Source organism: Talpa europaea, assembly GCF_964194135.1.
Source record: "Talpa europaea genome assembly, chromosome: 11".
In the NCBI taxonomy this organism is placed as follows: Eukaryota; Metazoa; Chordata; class Mammalia; order Eulipotyphla; family Talpidae; genus Talpa; species Talpa europaea.
The window spans coordinates 12,190,324-12,209,883 of record NC_140078.1 but is presented as its reverse complement, the minus strand read 5'-3'; the positions used below and the strand labels follow the sequence as shown (position 1 = coordinate 12,209,883).

Sequence of the window (19,560 nt, the reverse complement as noted above, 5' to 3'; positions counted from 1 at the left end):
AGTAGAGCCACACTGATTTTTGGGGTTCATCCTTCCTTTTCTCTTCCCAGCTTCTGGCACTGCCGGCAATGCTTGGCACCTGCACTCCAAATCCTGCCCACCACCTGTGCTTCTCTTGCTGGTCACTGTCTTCCTTTGATGTTTTCCCCTTGTGAGGACCATCCTCATGATTCATTTTAACTTATTACAGCTGCAAAGACCCTTTTTTCTAAATAAAAGATTAGGACCTCAACTTATTTTTGGAGGATACAATTCAATGCATAACTCCAGGCTAAAGCTGAGTCACTTTCTAAGCAGTCTGGGAATGCAATATAAATGGGAGGGAGGTCTTAGCACTTCCATAAGTAAAGTCAAGTGCTAGTAAAGGTCGGGGCCAAATGGAGAACAGGCGGGAGAGTCCTGCTTATTCACAGACTGAGCAGACCAAGAAGCTTCTCGAAGGACAGTCTGTCCTGGCTTTATTTGTCTGAACAACAGAGCAGGGTGCACCAGGGGCCAAGATGTCCCAAAGGCTCTTACTCAGAACACATAATTCAATTCTTTCTAATGGACTGTGGCCAAATTGATTCCCCAGGGGAGGGATGGCCACATTACCTGACCCAAAGGGGCAGGAAGGGAGAGAAGAAGCAAAGATCTGTCCAGCTTTGTCCTGATCCTGCTTCTAGAACATGTAACTTTAGAGCAAGCACCAGAGGGCCTGGAAAGGAGAGGAGACACACGGGAGGGAATGAGAAACCTATAGGAAGGATTAGTAGAAGCGTGAGCAGGATCAGAGAGAATGGTGGTAAACAAGGAGCCCGGAATTCAGATTAGTGCAGCGAAACTGAGCACAGGTAATAAAGCCAGCAGTGGGAGCAGCATCGATTGCTGAGATTCCAGCCAAATCTACCGTGAACATGTTTTCTTTCTTCTAGCCTCTGCCCCTTGGCTTTTGGAAGTAGAAACACTGAATCATTGCGTTCTGTACTAAAAGCTCATCATCCCCCTCCCCAAAGGATGAATGACAAAGAGCTCTGCTGTTCGTGGAGTGTAGAGAATGTAGAAGCCCAGGTCCAGAGTGTTTGTAGCACGTGCTACTGTCCCCACTGCACAATCAGGTCCTGCGATGCCCAGGCTTCCTGGCCCCACTCCAACTTCTTGTGGGCCAGCACCAGGGATTAGACTCAGCAGAGCTGGACCAGCAGATTTGTGGGAGAGCCATCTCCTAGGTTCTAGAAAATCAGTGCCCAGGAAAGCTGGCAGGTGGACTCATGGAGCATAATGACCGGATGGAGCACTTGTGCTCAGTGTCTCACCATTGGCCTGACATCGAGGGAGATGGGGAGCTGAGCCAGCTGCCTGGTCATCGTGGAGTGGAGGCAGTGGGTGGGGGAGCACACTATGCTGGCCTATGCTCTATCAATGGTCTCCACTTGTTGATTTATTAGTGCACTCATGCACATGGCCAGGGAATGACCACTACGTGTGTGCTGGGCACAAGGTAAGAGGTGACAGAAGCCAAACAGCTCTGAGACAATGTGCTGATACTGTGGATATGCCATGCTGGAGCGGGATCCTCACTCAGGGCTGAGAAGGGTCCTCTGTGTTCACTGACCCACCTGGCCTGTTGACCAGGTCCATCTGAAACAGTGGGGGCCAGGGAAGGCTTTGCAGAGATCATGCTCTCTGAACTTGGCCTTAGAATCATGGAAGGGAGGTGTCTCAACAAAGGGAGGGGAATGTGAGAAGGCAGGTCCCCGATATATTATCAGTGCGAGTGCAGCACGGAATGATAGGAGAAATAAAGTTGGGGAGATGGTGAATAGAAGCCTTTGATTCCTGCTCTCCAAGCACAGGGAAGTCTGGGGAGCTTTTCATTCTGGAGCTGACTTTTGATTCTGGATAATGGGTCTGGCCAGATGGGGAGCCGTTCCACTAATCCACGCAGGACTTTGTGAGTTTTGAATATGGTGGCAGTAGTGAGGAAGAAGGAAGAGACTTGACATTCTAGAGACAGGCCTGGTCAGAATTGTGAGTACTGACTGGGGAGAAAGAGAAGTCTGGGGTGAAGCTGAGTCTGGGTTGCCATGTCTGAATTTAATGGCAGTTTGGATAGAACTAGAGACTGATTTCTTCTTGTCTAAGGAGAACATCCCGAGAGAGAAAGGTACCATGAGGACTTCAGGTGCTGGCTATGTAGGAAGTATCAACATCCCCCTGCTACAGGACAGTCCCCTCTGGGGACATGGTGCCCAGATAGACACTGGTCTCTTCTCATTCAGTCTATGGATTCATTTGGGAATTTGGTAGTGAGAGCTGGATGCCTTGAGTCGCCCAGCCACGGACACCCCTTGTGAGGTCACCCACATAGACAGCACTCTGTGCACCTGGCAGAGAACATGGCTTCTGTCCTGCTCTGTGGGGTCCACCTGCAGCCTCAGGAGCAGCCCAGAGGAAGGGCTGAGCTGCAGTCACCTTCTGGCTAGAAGGGGGTCACCTGCCTTACTGGCCTCCAGCTGAGGTCCCTGCTCTTATTCTGCAGCACAGCCTGGACTCTGCCCTGGGACCAACCGAGGCCTTGTCAAGGGCTAACAGCCCTGGTGTTGCTTCAGCCCTTGGAGCTGCTCTTGCCCTGGGCTAGCACGACAGCTAGGTTGCTATGCAACGGGGTCTAGCTTCCCACCCTCTATCCCGCTTCCTCAGTGGGCCCTGATTAGTGAATGATACTTGGTACTTTAGAGACCCCAGACCTGAGCCCTTGATGGGCCTTTCCCTCTGTGCTCTGTCTCCTCTGATTCTCAGGAACCACAATTCTGGCTCAGCGACCTGCCTGAGTCTCACCAATGGCCAGCTTGCCCGCCTCTCTCCTTTCTGGGATTCGGTTCCCTCATCTGTGTATGGGTTTAGGATTATCTCAATGGCAGCAGAAGTCACAGTATTTCCCAGTCCTTGGTACCTAAGAAGCTGCTCACTGATGTTGCTCATGGGCACAGAACAGGCAGGCAATCCTACAGATGCCCCAGAGGCATCTGGGTTCCAATCCTGCCTTCATCATTTCTGAGCTGCGTGACCGTCAGTCATCAGAGCCTCAGTTTCCTCATCTGCAAATGAAAATAAGAGCCCCCTTCGTGGCAGAGCTGTTGGGACATTTCGATGCAGTGAGAATACCAAGCCTTCAGACCTTCCATGGCATGCAGGGAGCGCATGACTCACATTTGCTGTTTTATTGTTCTCTCCATTATCCTATGGATATCCCTGAAGACAAGTTCCCCCAGAGCTGCCACCTGTACCCCCTCCACCCCACTGCCTGTCTCCCTCTCCTTCCCCAGGCAGAGTCCCACATGGTGGGTGTTCAGAGAGCATCATGCCTGCAGCACCTGCCTGCAGCTCCTACTCTCACACCATCCATCAACCCCTGCCAGGAAGAAACCTCCCAGAAGGGTCAGAGGCCGAGTTTCCAAGTAGGTGACCCTCAGGAGGCTGCCATGCTGCTCCCCATCTGCTCTTGGCCATAAAGCCTTGGCCCAAAGGTTCAAACCCTTTCTATCCAGACCGAGGATACAGGATGTCTCTGGGAAGGCTGCTTTTAAGGCAGTTGCAAAGCATATTTAGGGAGTATGTTATGGCCTGAATACTGTGACAAGGCCCAGAATTAAAGAATTGCTAGGAAAATAACAATAGAGTTTTTAACAAGAAGCACTCAAGGAACATGGGAATGATAGACGGGAGTTGCCTCTGACGCCCTCTTAAGCCTGGAACTGTGCTAGAAAAGCAGCCACTGTCTCTGTGGACTTTGCCATGGTTGAACCTGGCGGTGCAGGAACTGACTCTTACCACTTCATAGATGAGGAAACTGAGGCTTAGAAAGGCTGAGTGATTTGCCCGAGTTGCCCCAGTTTTAAGGAACAGAATTTCGGTTCCAGAAGAGGGTACTGGGCATGGCCAAGGCATGAATCTTGGTCAGCTGGGGCTGGGTGATATCCATGCCAGAGCAGGGTGGTCAGACTGATCTTTAATGTATACACCCCAGCCTCCAGACAGGATGTCATCCAGTGTCCCAGACCACCCCCAGGGGCCTGGTTGGCAGACTGCAGGGACCAGAGGAGAAGCAATCTTTCTACCCTGTGATGGGTCTGGGGTAAACAGAGTTCTTCAGGTAAAATGTTAAATAACTTATTTGTTTAATTCAAATGTTATTTAACTCAAATGTTATTATTTGACATTTAGCTCAAATATTATTTAACATTTAACTCAAATGTTAAATGTCATTTGCCTGCTGTTAACTCAACACACTGTAGAGATTACCTAACCAGCAATGGGGTGACCTGGTTTCTGCAAGGGAAGCATCTTTAATTACTACCCACTATGTGCCTGGCTTTCCTCACACCTGCTTGTGACAAGCAAAACACATTTTCAGACACTGTCAATTGCAAAATGGAATACAGGGAAGAGAATATTTACTGAAGACCACTCTGTGCACCAATGCTGTGCTGTCCAAAATGGTAGCCACAAATCCAGCAGTGGTTACTGAGCACTGAAAATGTGGTCAGTGTGAATGAGGAACTGAATTTTAAAATGTATTTTACTTCAGCTAATTTAAAGTCAATATCTAAAGCAGTTGCTATCTTTTTAAGATGATATTTTATCTTAACTGTTTAAAATTTAGCATCTGGAATTGAGAAGTGCTGCAAGTATAAAATTTATCCCAGATTTCAAAGACTTAGTGCAAAAAAGAGGAATGTAAATAGCTTTCATTAATATGTTAAAATATCAGTTACATGTTAAAGTGATAATACTCTATCTAGATGAGATTAAATTAAATATATTAAAATTAATTTCAACTATTACTTTTTACTTTCATAACATGACTAAAGGGGTTAACATTACAAACATGGCTCAAATTGTATTTTTCATGAACGGTGCAACTTTGAAGTTTTTTGCAGGGGGGTATTTTGCCCCTCAGGGGACATTTGGCAGGGGCTGGAGATATATTTAGTTGTCACAATTGTGGGGGGAGATACTTCTGGTATCTAAAAGGTAGAGGCCATGGATGCTGCTAAACATCCTCCAGTGGAAGACACCTCCCTGCCACCCCAAAAAGAATGATCCATCCCCAACTGTCACCAAGGCTGACATGCTTTGGAGCATGAATTCCCTGAAAGGAAGACCAGTAAGCCAGTGAGTGATACCAGAGAAGCGAGCTGGAGTTAGCTGAGCAAAGAAGTTAAAGCTGTTATCACACTTAACTCTCACAATTGGTTACAGCCATGATGTCATTATCCCAACTTCTCCAGACCAAGAGAATGAGACCTTGAGAAAAGGAATAACTCACCCAGAATCTCCAAACCAGAGGGTGGCAGGGCTGAGGGGCCAACTTGGCCTCTACTCGCTGAGTGTCACCCTGTCCCTGCTACACAATGTGGTCAGCAGCTCTTCCCATTGTGCTGATATGGACAGAGGCAGCGGCTTAGCTGCGGACACCCCCATCACTCAGCTATGGGCAGTTATTATTTACATCGGCCATTATTGCTTCCAGGAGATGGGCATTAACAAAAACACCCTCTGAAAGGGACAGCCCGCTCAAAGAGAAACACTCACAGGCACCTCACCCATCACACAAGGCTGAGAAATGCGTGGAAATAAATGGAACACAATGAAATAAACCTGTCAGAGCAGGAACATTCAGATGCCTCAAAAGCAAGAGGGAAGAACAAATGTGCCTGACATGGGATTGGCTGCTTAAAGAAAACATCACCAGGCTGCTCCACTTGAACAGAGGCCAGAGAACAAGGGTCCCGCAGAAGTGGAGAGACTCGCACGTCAGGAGTGTTGTTTCTCAAGAACTTGGACTTGCGCACAAGGGGGAGAGGCCCTTTCCTCTCCCCATCACCCGGCACCCATCTGCAACCCCTTCCTCCCTGGGGCAGGTTGAGGCTGATGGGCCTGTGACGGGGCAGGGGACAGACACTTGCTAAGGGTCTCAGATGTGCTGCTACTCAACAGGGCACCACATGGGGTCACGAGGTGGGGGCATCCTCGATCTACTCCCAAGTTCCTGTGACCATTAGTCTTTCCAGTAAGGCTGTGCACGTGCTGACGTGATGATGGCTCTATGGTTAGGGTGTTGCAAGGTGCTGTTCCAGGGTGCCGGGCTGTGGGTGGTGGCCCGGACAACTGGCTGCTGCATGAATGCTGTTGAGGATCTTCCCAGATCTGCATGGACTGATGCACCTCATCTCCTGTGGGAGCTGCTGCTAGTGGCTCACAGATATAGCCCTCCCTGCAGGGGTGTCATCGGCAAAGGGGAGTCATCTCCCAGGGCTGACTGATACATGGGCACAAATGCTGCCCCCTCGTTTCAAAGTGGAATGGACAATCCACACCCCAGAGCCCCTGTGGGGGCCATAACAGAAGGGCCTCTCAGGAGCTCCTCCTGGGCATCAGCCTTTAAACAGGGGGGACTCTGTGCCCCAGTCTTTGAAGAATGGCAGATGTTTGTATAAAATGAGACTGAACTAGAATGTTCTCCAGGGAAGGGGCTGGTATTTACTTAAACAAATCCCTCCTTAGGCCTGGGCACTCCAGCACCCGCCTTTCCCCTCTTATCATGCACCTCCTGGACTGTGCGCTTGCAGAGCCTGTAAGCAGATGGTGTCCCCTAAGAGGTGGGTATTCTTATTCCCACGGAGGCGGGGGGATGGAGGATCAGCACGTCTAAAGGTCTGTGTGGGACAAGTGGCAGACCTGGGCTCCCAGCCAGACCTACTCATTCACTACGCATGGGCGTGAGGTCAGCTTCTTCCCCAGCCCCAGACCACAGCTCAGGGCTGCCTTCCCCAGGAAGCACTCCTGAGCTCCAGGCATACTTGCTTGTTTGAAACACTACACACCTCTCCTCTTAATACCACTCACAGTGGCACTTGTGTGGTTTTGATTGCTGGCTCTTGCTCCTCCCAGAAAGGCATAGAAACATGTCTTCCTTTGCTCATCATCGTATTCCTCAGTGCCCAGAACAGTGCCTGGCACATAGTAGGTACTTGTAAGCATCAGTAGAATGGATGAATGGATAAGTGGATGGATGGAGGGAGGGAGGGAGAGGGAGGGAGGATGAGGAGGGTGGATGGGTGGGTGGGGTGGAGGGACTGCCAGTTCCTCTCTGGGGTACCTGGCCTGGAGGACCCGCTGAGCCTGGGCCACTCTCACTCCCCTCCCACCCGCCCAGGGCTCTGGTGATCACCTGTGGTGAGGAGGCAGAGTGGAGTCCCCGGGGTCACCTGGGCGCTGCCCATTGGTGCTGACCACAAGGAAGCCAGTCCCCAGGCAGCATGCAGAAGAGAAGGAGAGAAAGAAACACATGAAAACGTGCTGCACGGTGCATAAAACTGCAATTCTTACAGCTCTGAAGAGCTCACACTACACAGCAAAGAACATCATGATCTAACAAAACAGGGCCTGAAATAGATTTTTTAAAATGAACCAAGAGTAAGTAAGAGTCACCATTGCTCCAGCACATATGACATGCCAGGTCCCCTGCCAGGTCCTTGAGACAAAGCTTCTAAGATTTCCAGCAGCCCAGAGAGGCTGGGGTGATCGTAAGTGAAGACATGGTCTTTCCACCCCGAGTCTTCGCGCTCAACTTAGGAAATAGAGCCACGGCCCATGTTGTAGCAGTTCGTTAAGAAACCCAAGAGTCATCCTCTACCCTTCTTTGTCTCTGACTTTGAATCCCTCAGCATGTCTTGTTAATTCTACTCTAGAAAAGTTCTAGAAGCTTTGCTCTTCTCCCCAATTTCATTGCCACGTAGCTTAAGCCCCCCTCATGCTTCTTACAGATGATTTAAGCAGCCCCTAGCCGGCCTTTCTGCCTCCAACCTTACTGCTCTTCAATTTAGCCTCATCCTCCAGCTGAAATGCACTGGTGGCCCCAGGGTTTTCCCAGTAAATTTCAAACCCCTCATAGCTCATGGTTCCCCCATGAGCTCCTGCCTGACTGTCCCTACAGCCTCTGTCCATTCCCAGCACCCACCACGCTCTGTGCTCTGCCCCAATCAATCACATTCCTTTCCATCACCAGAGGTCCCCGCCTTCCTGTCTGTGCCTACGTAGGCTCATCACTTGGTGAGGAACACGCCTGCTTCCTGCCCCTCCACCTGGCTGGTGGCTGCTCAGCAGGTGTCTACCTGGAACGCCTCTCTCAGGAGCTGTTAGTGTCGCACCAGGCCTGGGACAGACACCCCGCCCCCGTATTCCCATAATCCCTTAGTCTTCCCTTCTCTTGGCAATAATCTCACCATATTGGAAACATTCTGCAATCTCCATGAAGGTGATTATGCTTTGAAGGAGGCGTAAGCCCTTGGTCCTGCATTGCACCTGACAAGTAATAGTCACTCAGTGACTCTCTGTTGAATGAATGAATGAGGACATGATGAATCAGAGTCCACACAACTTGCTCATATAACTGGCAGAGAAAGATTCAAATGCTGGTGTGTATAACAAGGTAACTGTCCCTTCCAACCCACTGCTCGCCTCTATAAAAAACTGATAAAAAAAAAAGCAGGCCTTTGAGCCGGTCAAAGGCTGAATGTTTTTCTAGTGATTCAGCAATAAAACTGCATAAAGTTTTTATGGACAGTGGAAAGAGAAGCTGGGTTCCAGACCAACTGATAGGGAGGAAATGTCACATTTCAAAAATTCACACTGAAGGCAAGCTTGATCCACAGCCATGAAACGCTACATACTTTAAACTCCAGTCCATAACCATAATACTCCTTCCTTATAGAGAAGGCGACTTCACCATGTTCAAAGCACAGTCTAAGGCAGAGGCCAGCGAACCATGACTCAGTCCCAGTCTTGCCTCCTACTGACTCCTTTCTGCGTGGCCATAAGCTAAGATGGTCTTTGCATTTTTAAGTGGTTGGGGGGGGGGGTGACAAAAGAAGCAACATTTTGTGACATGTGAAAACATTATAAAACTCAGGTTTCAGTGTCCATAAATAAAGTCTGCTTGGAAGGCAGATGTAGCCTCAGGATGTAGCCTCTGCAGATGCTTTTGTGTTACATGACAAATCTGAGGCACTGTGACAGAGACTGTGTGGCCTGCAAAGCTGAGGGTATTTACGACCTGGCCCTTCACAGGAAAGTTTGCCAATGCCCATCCTAAGTGGCTGTTTGGATTAGCTTTCCTCCCCAACCTTTGGAGGTCGGCAAGAGTGGGACTGGGCCTTGCATGTCAGAGAAAGAAATAGAAGACCCGAGAAAAGAGATGACTTCTGTGTTCCCACTGGGCTATTTTCTGCAGACACCTGTGAGTTCTCCTAAGCTTTCGCCTTGTCCTGGCTTCAATCTTCCTTTTCAGATGCATTTTCTAAGCTCTCGCTAGGGCAGCCTTCTTGACAAAGTCTGCTTAAGCACCTCCCAGGGTTCTTGCAGCCCCAGGACTGTATTTCAGCATATGCTGCTGTGCTATCCGCTCATCCTCATTGACCCCCCAGCCTCCTCCGTCACGTCAGCTCTCCAGACACTGTTCCTTTCCTGTCCCCTTCAGCTTCAGTGCTATGCGCTTGTCACCAACGAGTTGCACACATTTCTTCCTCAGCCTCAAAGATCTCCCTGCCTTACTCTCCAACTTTGTTCAAAATAATTGTCACCCTTCTTTGAAAACTTGTCTTGGTGGACATACCTGAGAAGCACCCCCTAAGTTCATTTCTGTTTCCTTCTCTGTGTTCCTGCAGCATCCTCAAAGTGCTTTCATCATTGCTCTTATCACACTGTATTGATGTAATTTATCTGTTTGCTGCTCTCCCACTAGCTATACTTGGTGAGTGCTTATTATAAGCCAGACATTATACTAAGCACTTTCTATGCATCAGCTCATTAAGTTCCTACATTAGCCCCACAAAGTAAGTGGTGTTACTGTCATTGTTTTAAAGATGGGGAAACTGAGTACAGAACAGTTAAGTATCTTTTTCAGCCTAGAATGAAAGATTGTTCAAATCTAAAGATGAAGTTCTTAATCTCTAGGGAATGAGGAACCACATATTAATACTAAGCTGCAGTCAATAAATGTTTATTGAAAACTAAATGAATAAATGAAGTCCTGGTTTATTATTGTACACTTACTGGCTATGTCACTTAGAAAATTACATACATTTATGAGTTTCAATTTCTCTACCTATAAAATAGGGACAATAACAAATATTGCATGATGTTATTTTAAAGAGTAGATGGAAAGCAGTTAAAGACTTAGGTCAGTTGCAGACCTAGAGCAGGTCTTTCCCACCCTACTCTCCAGGATTACAGCTCTGCTTAGCAGGGATGCTGGACTATGAAGGGGTAGGAACAGAGGTAAAGTTGGACAGATGCAGGGATGGGGCCAGGTTTCCATAGCGACTAGCTCTTGAGAAGATAAGTGATGGACCATGTGTCTTAGTGGGACACAAAGGGAAGTACAAATAGGAAAATGACTCATATGTATTGTGTATATTTATATACTCAGATTTATGGTATATTGCTAAACACCAGAGATGACTAGTGTTTACCTAACTTTTTTTTAAGCATATGGAAGCATCCCAGTCTCATCAAGGCCATGGAAGTGGAAGTGATGCAAGTCATTTCCAGATTACAACCAGATTACAACCAGATTACCATCTCTACGCCTCTCCTCCCCCTGCCATGAGGTCCTTTGCAGTCACATGCATTCTACGTAGCATGAAAACAAACCAACTGTGCTGTTAAGCTACGAAGACTTGGATATTAATTTGCTGCTACAGCAATGCCTATCCAATCCTGGCTGATCTGCATAAGAAAAGGTGGGTGTTCCTTGGTTTTTCTTCAATTTGTCACATTTTTTAATGGAGGATCCATGATTCTTCTCTCCTAACAGTTTCCAGGCTCTGTTCATAGGTATTTATTAGCCATTCATGGAAACATTAAAATTGAGCAAAAAAAAAAACAAAAAACAAAAGATGTTGGAGTTCTGAGAGCTTCAGACTTCCTTTCTGACATTTCTCCCCCTTTGAACACGATAGGTGTTGAATGCAAAGTGATGGTGACAGGGTGAACTGGACACTGGAGCAGATGACCTTGAAGACAAACTGATTTTTTGGTTTTGTAGCTTAAATATGTCGTGTAAGTGCAGAAAGTTGAGGGAACTCATCTGCAGATCCCAGCACTTAGCTTGAAACCACTGAAGACAGGCCAAAGACCCACCAGACCTTAAAGATTCTTTATCAACTATTACTGGAAGGGAGAGATGGAGAGATGTTAATTGATAGGACACAGAGGACCTGACGGTGTCCCCCAGAATCTTACCCAGTCTATGCTACCGACAAGATTCAAAATGGTGCCAAGGAAATACCATGAGTTTTGCTGTTAGGTCTACATGACAATTCTGAAGGACTCTGAACTCTTTCTGTAACCCTTTTGAGCCTATAATGTTTTATTTCTTGAGTAAGAGTAATAATGATGACCACTGTTTATTTGGTGCATAATACGTGCCAAGCTCTACTTCTATCATCACATTTCAAACTCATGTGAACACACACAGTCCTGGGACTGGCATACAATGGGTGGTTAACCTTTGTTAACTCCTATCACACCCATTCAACACCACACTGACAACCCCATCACGAGGAAACTCCACAGGAACTTACTCTCTTTATTTTAAACACTTGTTTCCAGCTTACCAAAAATTTTTGTCTTCCCTTCTGAAAGGAACAAAGGAAGCAAGGAAAAAAGGAAGAAAGAGAGGAAGTCCAAATTGTTTATCATCTGTTATGTTCTTTACACGTTTTATGTGTATTATTTAAAATAATCGGAAGAAAGAACTAATGGTCTCAGGCTTAAAAGTGACGTGATAGACTCATAAAGGTTATGAGTTGGCCAAGGTCAAACCACTAAGTTTTGGATGCAGGATTGAATCCAGCTGTGCCTGATTCCCCATTATTCCAGAACCTTCTACACAGAATTGGATCAAAAGCAACGGGGAGGGCAGGCAATGGCTACCTCCTATCTGATTCAGACAATGCCTACATTTCACTTGACTTCTCACACTACCTGTAACCTATTATTCTTGTGGCTAAGGAAGTCGAGGAAACCTCTTTCCTTTTCTTTCTTCCCCAATCTTAGAATCTGCAAAATGAGGGCATCTCACTGGAGAATGTCTATTTATTGTCCCTGCAAGTCCCTGCAGGGGTGAGAATCTATTACAGGGAGAGGAGAGAAAAATTCTGGATGAAATGTTCAACCTCAGGCTAAGCCATTGTCAAAAGAAGTCCCATTTACAAAAGACCATTGCCCATGCCTCTTGCCTCATGCCAATGGGGTGATGGTTTAGTTCATCACTCCCACTGGGCAGGATGGAACCACGGCGGACACTAGCTCCCTATCTTGTGCTTCATTATTCTGGAGTTCAGCTTTCAGCACCTAACTCCGAGAGGGTTGTTTTAATGGATCGTTAGAGTGTTTACTAGATTAAAACCGTGGCTGTCTTCTGCAAAACAACTCTGCAAATGGCTTTATGGGTTTCCGGATTTATTTTGTCTCAATGACTCTGCTCAGTTTGCAAATCAAATCAAAGTTGATTTTTCTAACTGCCACTCGGGTGCACCCAGCGGGAGTCTGCAAAAGCCAGCTGTGCTCCCTTGATGGCGGCACCAGACATGGGAGTGGTGCTGCCTGCTGGTGGACAGGGAGGTTCCGATGGAAGAGGGGGGAGAGCAAGTACCTGCTTGATCCTCACTGAGTGGAGGGGAGCAAGTCAGAGGAAACAGATTTTATTTCCTGGAAAGAGAAAAGGACCTCTGTGGCCTCAAACACAAATGGCAGAAACAAATAGGAAACCAATCTGGAGTCATGATATTGAGAATCCCTGTAGTGTCCATGGGTGGGGGGGTTTATGTGGGATAGCAATGAGGTCCCCATCACCGCAGGTATCCAAGCAGAGGCTGCTGGCTTTTTCTTGGTGGAGAGGGTATATCACTACCTCTATCACCTACTCATAGCTTCTAAGAGAATAGTTGGTCAAGTAGCATGTATTTTAAAAAGTGAGACCATGGAAGAATAAACTGTTTCTTCCCATCCGCCCATCCATTGATTCAATCAATCAATTGATTCATTCATTTATGAATCAATTGTGTGATTTAACATATTTTAAATGTGTTCATTTAACATATTTTACTGAGCATATCGTATGCTAGAATCTGGGGACAAAACAGTGCTCAAAATGAGCACAGTTCTTTCACTTATATCACTAAAAATCTAGCTGAGAGAAACATTAAACATGTAAACAAACCAAAAAATGTGTATCCTTGCAAGTCATGATGGAAAAAAGTACAGGGGAGAACAAGAACGAGACATGGCGAGGCTCTACATTACATGGAGCTGGTCTTTCTGAAGCAGTGGGGGTCCAGCTGCAGTCTGAAAGATCTGTGCCCCTTAAACAGACACATCTGGCAGAGGGGGAAGGATGAACAAAGTCCCTGGGGTTGGAAGGAGCGTGATATGAAGAATTAAAAGAAACCCAACGTGCTGGGGTGTGGTGAGTAGGAGGATGGAAGCCTGATGAGGCCAGTGTTATGAAGGGGCCAAATTATGCCGCTTTTCTTCCAGACTGTCCTGGCCCTTGTCCCCTCTTCCCTATGGGTCGACACCAGAAGGTGCCTTAGACTTGTGGCGAGTTTTCAGGCCTCAGTGACCCTGCTTTGGGTCAACCCTTTGGCTGGGCATTTCCCTCCGAGGGGATGGGTGACTTCAGGCGCTTCATTTGGAAACTATGTTATTTCTCTTCTCTTTATTGCACACAAATTCTCTTAAAGTTCTTTTCTATTGAAGGTTTCATGCACTAGAATACATTTTATCTTTATGTGGTAGATGGCAGAACCCATTTAGAGCATGCATGTTTGGGGGTCCCGGGGTGCCCCTCAGCCTGCCCACTAATATAACTACAAAACAAACCAAATGTTTAAGTTGATCTTTTTTTTTGCTCCATGACACTCGGCTCCTTTCTTTTCAAAGTCTGAATAATAGTTTTCTGTCTCCAAACCAAAATGAAGTGTTCTTTTACCTACTGGCTGGAGTTTTCTCTCTATAGCTCTGAACAGATCCCCAGACCGAGAGTGTAGCAAACAAAAGGGATTTTGAAATTTTCTTTTAGCTCTTGAACTTAAGGCAATTCCATTAGTTTTTTGCTGCCTCTCAACTTACCTCTATGTACTAAGAGCGCAGCTGTGGACGCTGCTCACCACGCCCACATCCCCCTTTCATGCTTGAGAGCAGCTATTTATTCCCCAGTTACTGAGAGTGTCCAGGTCAAGGGCTTACTCCAGTGACTTGTGTAACGTTCAGGGGTAAAGTTCATTTCCCCTGGAGCCACCTTAGCAAGTGGGGGGACTGAGAGGTACGAAGAAGGAGGTAGAAATCCTGGCATTCTTGCCTTGAGGCCAGACAGCTTTGGAGAAATTCACACACTATTCTAGACTTCTAGGCTAGAATTTTTTTCTCAGAATAGATTCTTACTCAGTTCTTTCTTTTTTGCGATCCCACTTCCTTTTCTCACTTACAGCTTCCTTCCTGGAGCCCTCCCGCAATACATCCCATATCCCTGCCTCAGGCTCTTCTTCTAAGGACTCTGTCTTAAGACAACACACATTCATTTGTATCTTCTCATTGATAAACTCCAGATACCCCCTGTGGTTGAACTCCAATTCTGCTTCCTCTAAATCTCCAGTCAAAGTTATTAACAGCCAAAGCCTGGCTGAGGAACAAGGTAAAGAGGAAAGAGACGCCAGAGCAGTAACCAAGGGTGATCGCTGGTTAAGAAGGCCTTCAGTGCTTGAGATAAGCCTGTGCTGACCCTAGAATGAACCCACCCTAATAGCACAGGCCTACCCTACAGCCCTTAGCTGTGCCTTCAAATTGACTTTATAAATAAATACTGTCCTCTGGGGTTGGGTGACTCCACCCACTAGATCCTCTCCCCACACAGGGTAACATGCTCCCCATGGAGGGCTTGGGGTAGGGGTGTGGCTCCCCACATTCTTTCAAGGTGCCCAGTTTGCAGATGCTGAATAAGTGAGCTGACTACATGAAGGGGGTGACAGACATGAAAAACAGTAACATCTCCCCCAAACATTTGCAGTAAGTGAAACATGTTTACAAACATATTTTATCCTCATCATAAACTGGCCGGCAGAGGTCTGGGTGTGCTGGAGCTGGTTGTTTAACATTTAGGAACATTTTGTAAGGCTGTTGTCAAACCAACATTGGACATGGTGGGGATATTTACACCTTGAAGATCCACAAAGACTACAAATTAGGGCTTTACTTTTACAAACAGGTTTATCAGTAAATCACTCACAGAAGGTATTTTCAAATATGTTCTCGAATGGGTAGAGAGGGGTCATTTTAGATATGGAGCTATTGAGTTTCAGGGAGAAGGATGGAGACCCCCAAGGTCCCTCAGCCGTGTCACAGAGAAATGTTGACTCCAGATGCATTTACTTGTCTCAGTGGGTATTTTGAGGATGCCAACTGTGTTCCAGGAACTTTCTTCCATGGAAAAAATGTGGTTGGAAAATTAGTGACTGGGTAAGGCTGAGCACCTCCCACAGGAGGTGACCTAAAAGGGCAATGCTGGTGCTTTTTCAAAGGTCCAGAACCAGCACCTGACACATGACTACTTGTGGAGTGGGAGAAGGATCATGTGGCCAGCATCGTGTGCAGGGAGGGCCAGGGTGTACTCCTGCCAGGGCCCCTCTGCAGATCATTCATTTCCAGCAGGAACAGGAGCCAAATCTGGATCTCAGTGTACCCCCAGGGTGTTCTGGCAGGGCTGGTTCCTGCACACCTTGCACACCCTTGGATATCACTGGCATCACACTATGAGTGAAGAGCCAGAGGCTCCAAATGGGAACCGCAAGCATACAGCCTCCCATGAGTCCTTTAAGGGCTGGACTAAACCCACCCTTCACCCCAATTTGGTAATAGGGTCCTTGAAGATTTAATGAAATTAGGATGAAGTACAATGGAGTAGGATGAGACCCTAACCCAGTAGGACCAGTATCCTTATAAAGGGGAGATTTGGACACAGAATATTCCACATCAGGATAAAGGCAGAGACTGGGACACTGCATCTGCAAGCCAAGAAATAGCACAGATTGCCAGAAAAACCATTCTCCCTCCCAGCCCTCTGGAAGAACCACCACACTGACGTCTTGGATCTCAGACATCCAGCCCCAGAACAGTGACACAAGCCATTTTGCTCTTTCAGCCACTAGCCTGGGGCACTGCAGTACATACAGCAGCCACAGACCATGAATAAAGGTTCTTTGCTTTGTCTACCTACCATGCACTACACGAGAGCTTGGGGACTAAACACGCTGTTACAGATGGACAGGGGTTCAAGTCCCCCCTGCTGGAGCCAGAGTGGTACCCAGAAGGGATGCACTGGACGTGGGGTCAGGCTGGACCTGAATGAGCGTGAGTGTGTGGGCTGACTGCGAGTGGCAGCTTCTGTCTCTGCAGGGTGCACACAGCTGACCGCAGGCACTGTCTGCAGTCATCAAGGACAGGACAGGTCATCAGCAAGTTGCTTTGTCATCAAAGCACTGGCCCTTACTCCGCACGTGTGGTGGCTCTTCAGGGGCTGTATGCCCGCTGGCAGACGCATGAGGAAGGGGTGCCCAGGAGGGAGGTGGAGGAACTTGGAGATGGATGGATGGCGCATGGACTCTGCTGCTGGGGCACATATGTCAGATAGTGCCTGGGGGATTCCTAGCCTCCTGCCTTTCTGTGTTACAAGGAATAGCATGTTTGGTAAACCTGGAAAGAGGGAAATTGGATTCAGGAAAGAATGGGAAGGGTCCATTATTGATTCTTGACCTTAGAACTGGATATGAAGTCCTGACGGGCAGCACCTGGATTTAACGGGGTTTGCTTTTACCTCACCCGGGAGACTCTAAGGGTAACACCTGGTTCAGATAGATTCTAACCAAACACAGGTTTCCTCTCCTCGGCCTTTTCTGTGCACTCACCTGAGGTCCTCCCGGCAGGAGTCTGCTGAGAGGGGAAGACTCCCTGGCCTGCAGGAGACCAGCACTCTGCAGCCCCCAGTTCTCCGCCTGTCCTCAAGTGCTGCTCTGCTCCCCTGGGCTGAGGCAATGGCCCTTTTTGAACTGGAAGATGAGGGTGTGGGTGCATGGGGTCTGCCTCTGAGCCCTGCCTGGGCCTAACCAGCTGGGCACTCATATTCAGTGATGGGTGCCTGTCACACTGCCCATGGGCACACACTCCACTAAAGGAAGATGTACCTAAAGGTCCACAGATAAGAAATTCCCATGCTAAGAAGACATAGACAGCTCTTCCACTCTAGTTCTTTAAAGGGCAAATCTCCTGGAGTCAGCAACGCAACTCTGGAGAGTGTGGCACGGTGGGTGGGCTTCCGTGTGCCTGAGGATGGTGGCCCCTGAAATGGCCAGGGGAGTATAGTTTCAAATATTCTCTCTTGAAGTCCCCATGACCTATCACCTGTCCCATTCCTCAAATGTCCCATTACATGTTCCCAATTCTCAGTTCAGAAAGAATGATCCAACAGACTACCCTTTGGGGGGATTCTAAGACACCCAAGGAGGTGTTCCTAGAATTGACATACCCACAGAGGGCACAGCAGTCTCGTCAAGCCCTCCCTTGTCTGGCAGTGAAGGCTAGAGGGGAGTCCTGAGCACTGTCACAGGAGGGAGCACTCTCTGCAAGCTTCTACTTTCTCTAATCGTTTCCTTCCCTGCCCGCTTGACATTGGATGCTGCCGACACCCAGCCGTCGCTCTTGCTGTCGAGAGCTTGAGTGCTATCCAATTGATGGTGTTCTTCCTTCTAGATTATCTGTTTTCTTCAGTTGGAAAGTCTGCCAAGCCCTGTGATTTGTGTCACTTTTGCTTGCAGGCCATCCATTCTGCCTTCCTCACAAAGTGTATTTTATCTCTTTCTGTCCAGTAGTCTGAGTTCCTGAGCGGGAGCAAGTTAGGGACATGCCCACCTCTCATGACTTATGTGAAGTGGGAGTGAGTCTTATCTGAGTGAGTCTAGTGCTTCTGTCTTCTCCATCCTCCTGGGTCTTTCCTTTTCTGTCTACATATTGATCTGATTTTCTTTAAAGTTGTAAAAGCCGTGCGTGATAGGTCTTAGTGGAGATAGTCTTCTCCCTCCCTCCTTCCCTCTCTGCCTCTCGCTTCCCCTTCCCCCACATGTGTGTGCTTCCTCTGCATGTGTGCACATGCCTGGATATATTTACACACACACATATACAAACCTGGGTCATCATTTGTGTCCATGGTTTGCATCTATGATTATATGTCTACTTATTGTTGTAAATGTCATCTCTGTGGAAGCAACCTATGATCTTAGATATGCTGTCAATAAATGCAGGCAACAGAATACAACTGTCCAATTTTGGTGTGTTTATATGGGGAGGATAGCTGTTAAAAATATCAATTCTATAACAAAAAGATAAACCTGATTTCTGGCCATTCAACCTTGTAATAGGTTAAATGATAACAAACCATTCATTGATTTTTTTTAAAAGAGTAATAAACAGAAACATGTACCAATTGAAAGAGCCAGGCAATTCAATTATAATTAGGAAAACAAAAAGTGATGAGCCTGAACAATGCTGCCTTAGTTTGGGGGATAAGTGTTGAAAATGCCAACTACATAATAATGCAGTGTTTGTTTTTTCATTACGAGAGACACAAACACTAATCACCTTATTTTTGAAAGCTATGTAGCAATTGAGTAAAGCATAAAACCCAGAAGACAGGGCTAACAGACATGCTTTTAAGAAAGACCCATGTATAGACCCAAATATGGTGACCATATATAGCAGAAGAATATTTGAATAAATTTATATTCACGACTCCATTGATTAATGTACCAGTTAATCCATCCATCATCCATCCATCCATCCATCATCCATCCATATACATCCAATAAATATGATTTGAACTCTTTATACACTTATATCCTAAGTATATATTAATACCTAGATGCAAATCACTCCAGTGGAAAAAAAACAATTCTTGTTATTTTTAGTCATTATTTCCTAACTCTCCCTGTGTAGCTAGAGGAAGAAATACTTAAACAGCCGAAGAATAACTGAAGACAGACAAGGATATGCCAACATACCTTTTGTTGCCAGACGAACGCAGTTGATTTTGGTCTCCTGTGAACAACAAAAATGAGACTCCAGTTAATTAGTGGTGGGTTTGGATTGTTATATAAAGAAGAAATATATACTTGCATATCCATACCTGCATATGTATTTTAAATTATAATTTTAAATGTGTCCTTTCCATTTTTTCCCCCACTGGAATCACCTTTTAATTCTTGCTCTTCATTTCTCTACAGGATAGTATTTATTTCTGCCTTTTGTTTTCTGGCTCATAAGCCTCTTTCCCAGACAGAACCATGTTGTAAACATATAAGATACGGCCCAGAACAAAACAGATTCAACAATCACACTTAGTGGCACGCTAGGGCATGCACTGTATTTCATTCAGTCACTTGGGTTAGTAGATGTTACCAGCACATC

At 46.8% G+C, this 19,560-nt stretch overlaps 1 protein-coding gene across 11 annotated transcripts in view; it reads right to left on the bottom strand.

Moving 5' to 3' along the window:
- Positions 1-19,560, bottom strand: part of PTPRT (protein tyrosine phosphatase receptor type T) — a gene marked incomplete at both ends in the record, with an annotated part of 916,214 nt that overhangs the window by 142,543 nt on the left and 754,111 nt on the right. For 6 of the 11 annotated variants that reach the window (XM_084248174.1, XM_084248179.1, XM_084248176.1 and 3 more), the window contains one exon: positions 19,155-19,191. In XM_084248174.1, coding sequence (XP_084104300.1) covers positions 19,155-19,191 — 37 coding nt within the window. Of the gene's footprint in view, positions 1-7,216; positions 7,274-19,154; positions 19,192-19,560 lie in introns of all 11 variants that reach the window. The other 5 variants (XM_084248172.1, XM_084248169.1, XM_084248173.1 and 2 more) reach the window with 1 other exon arrangement.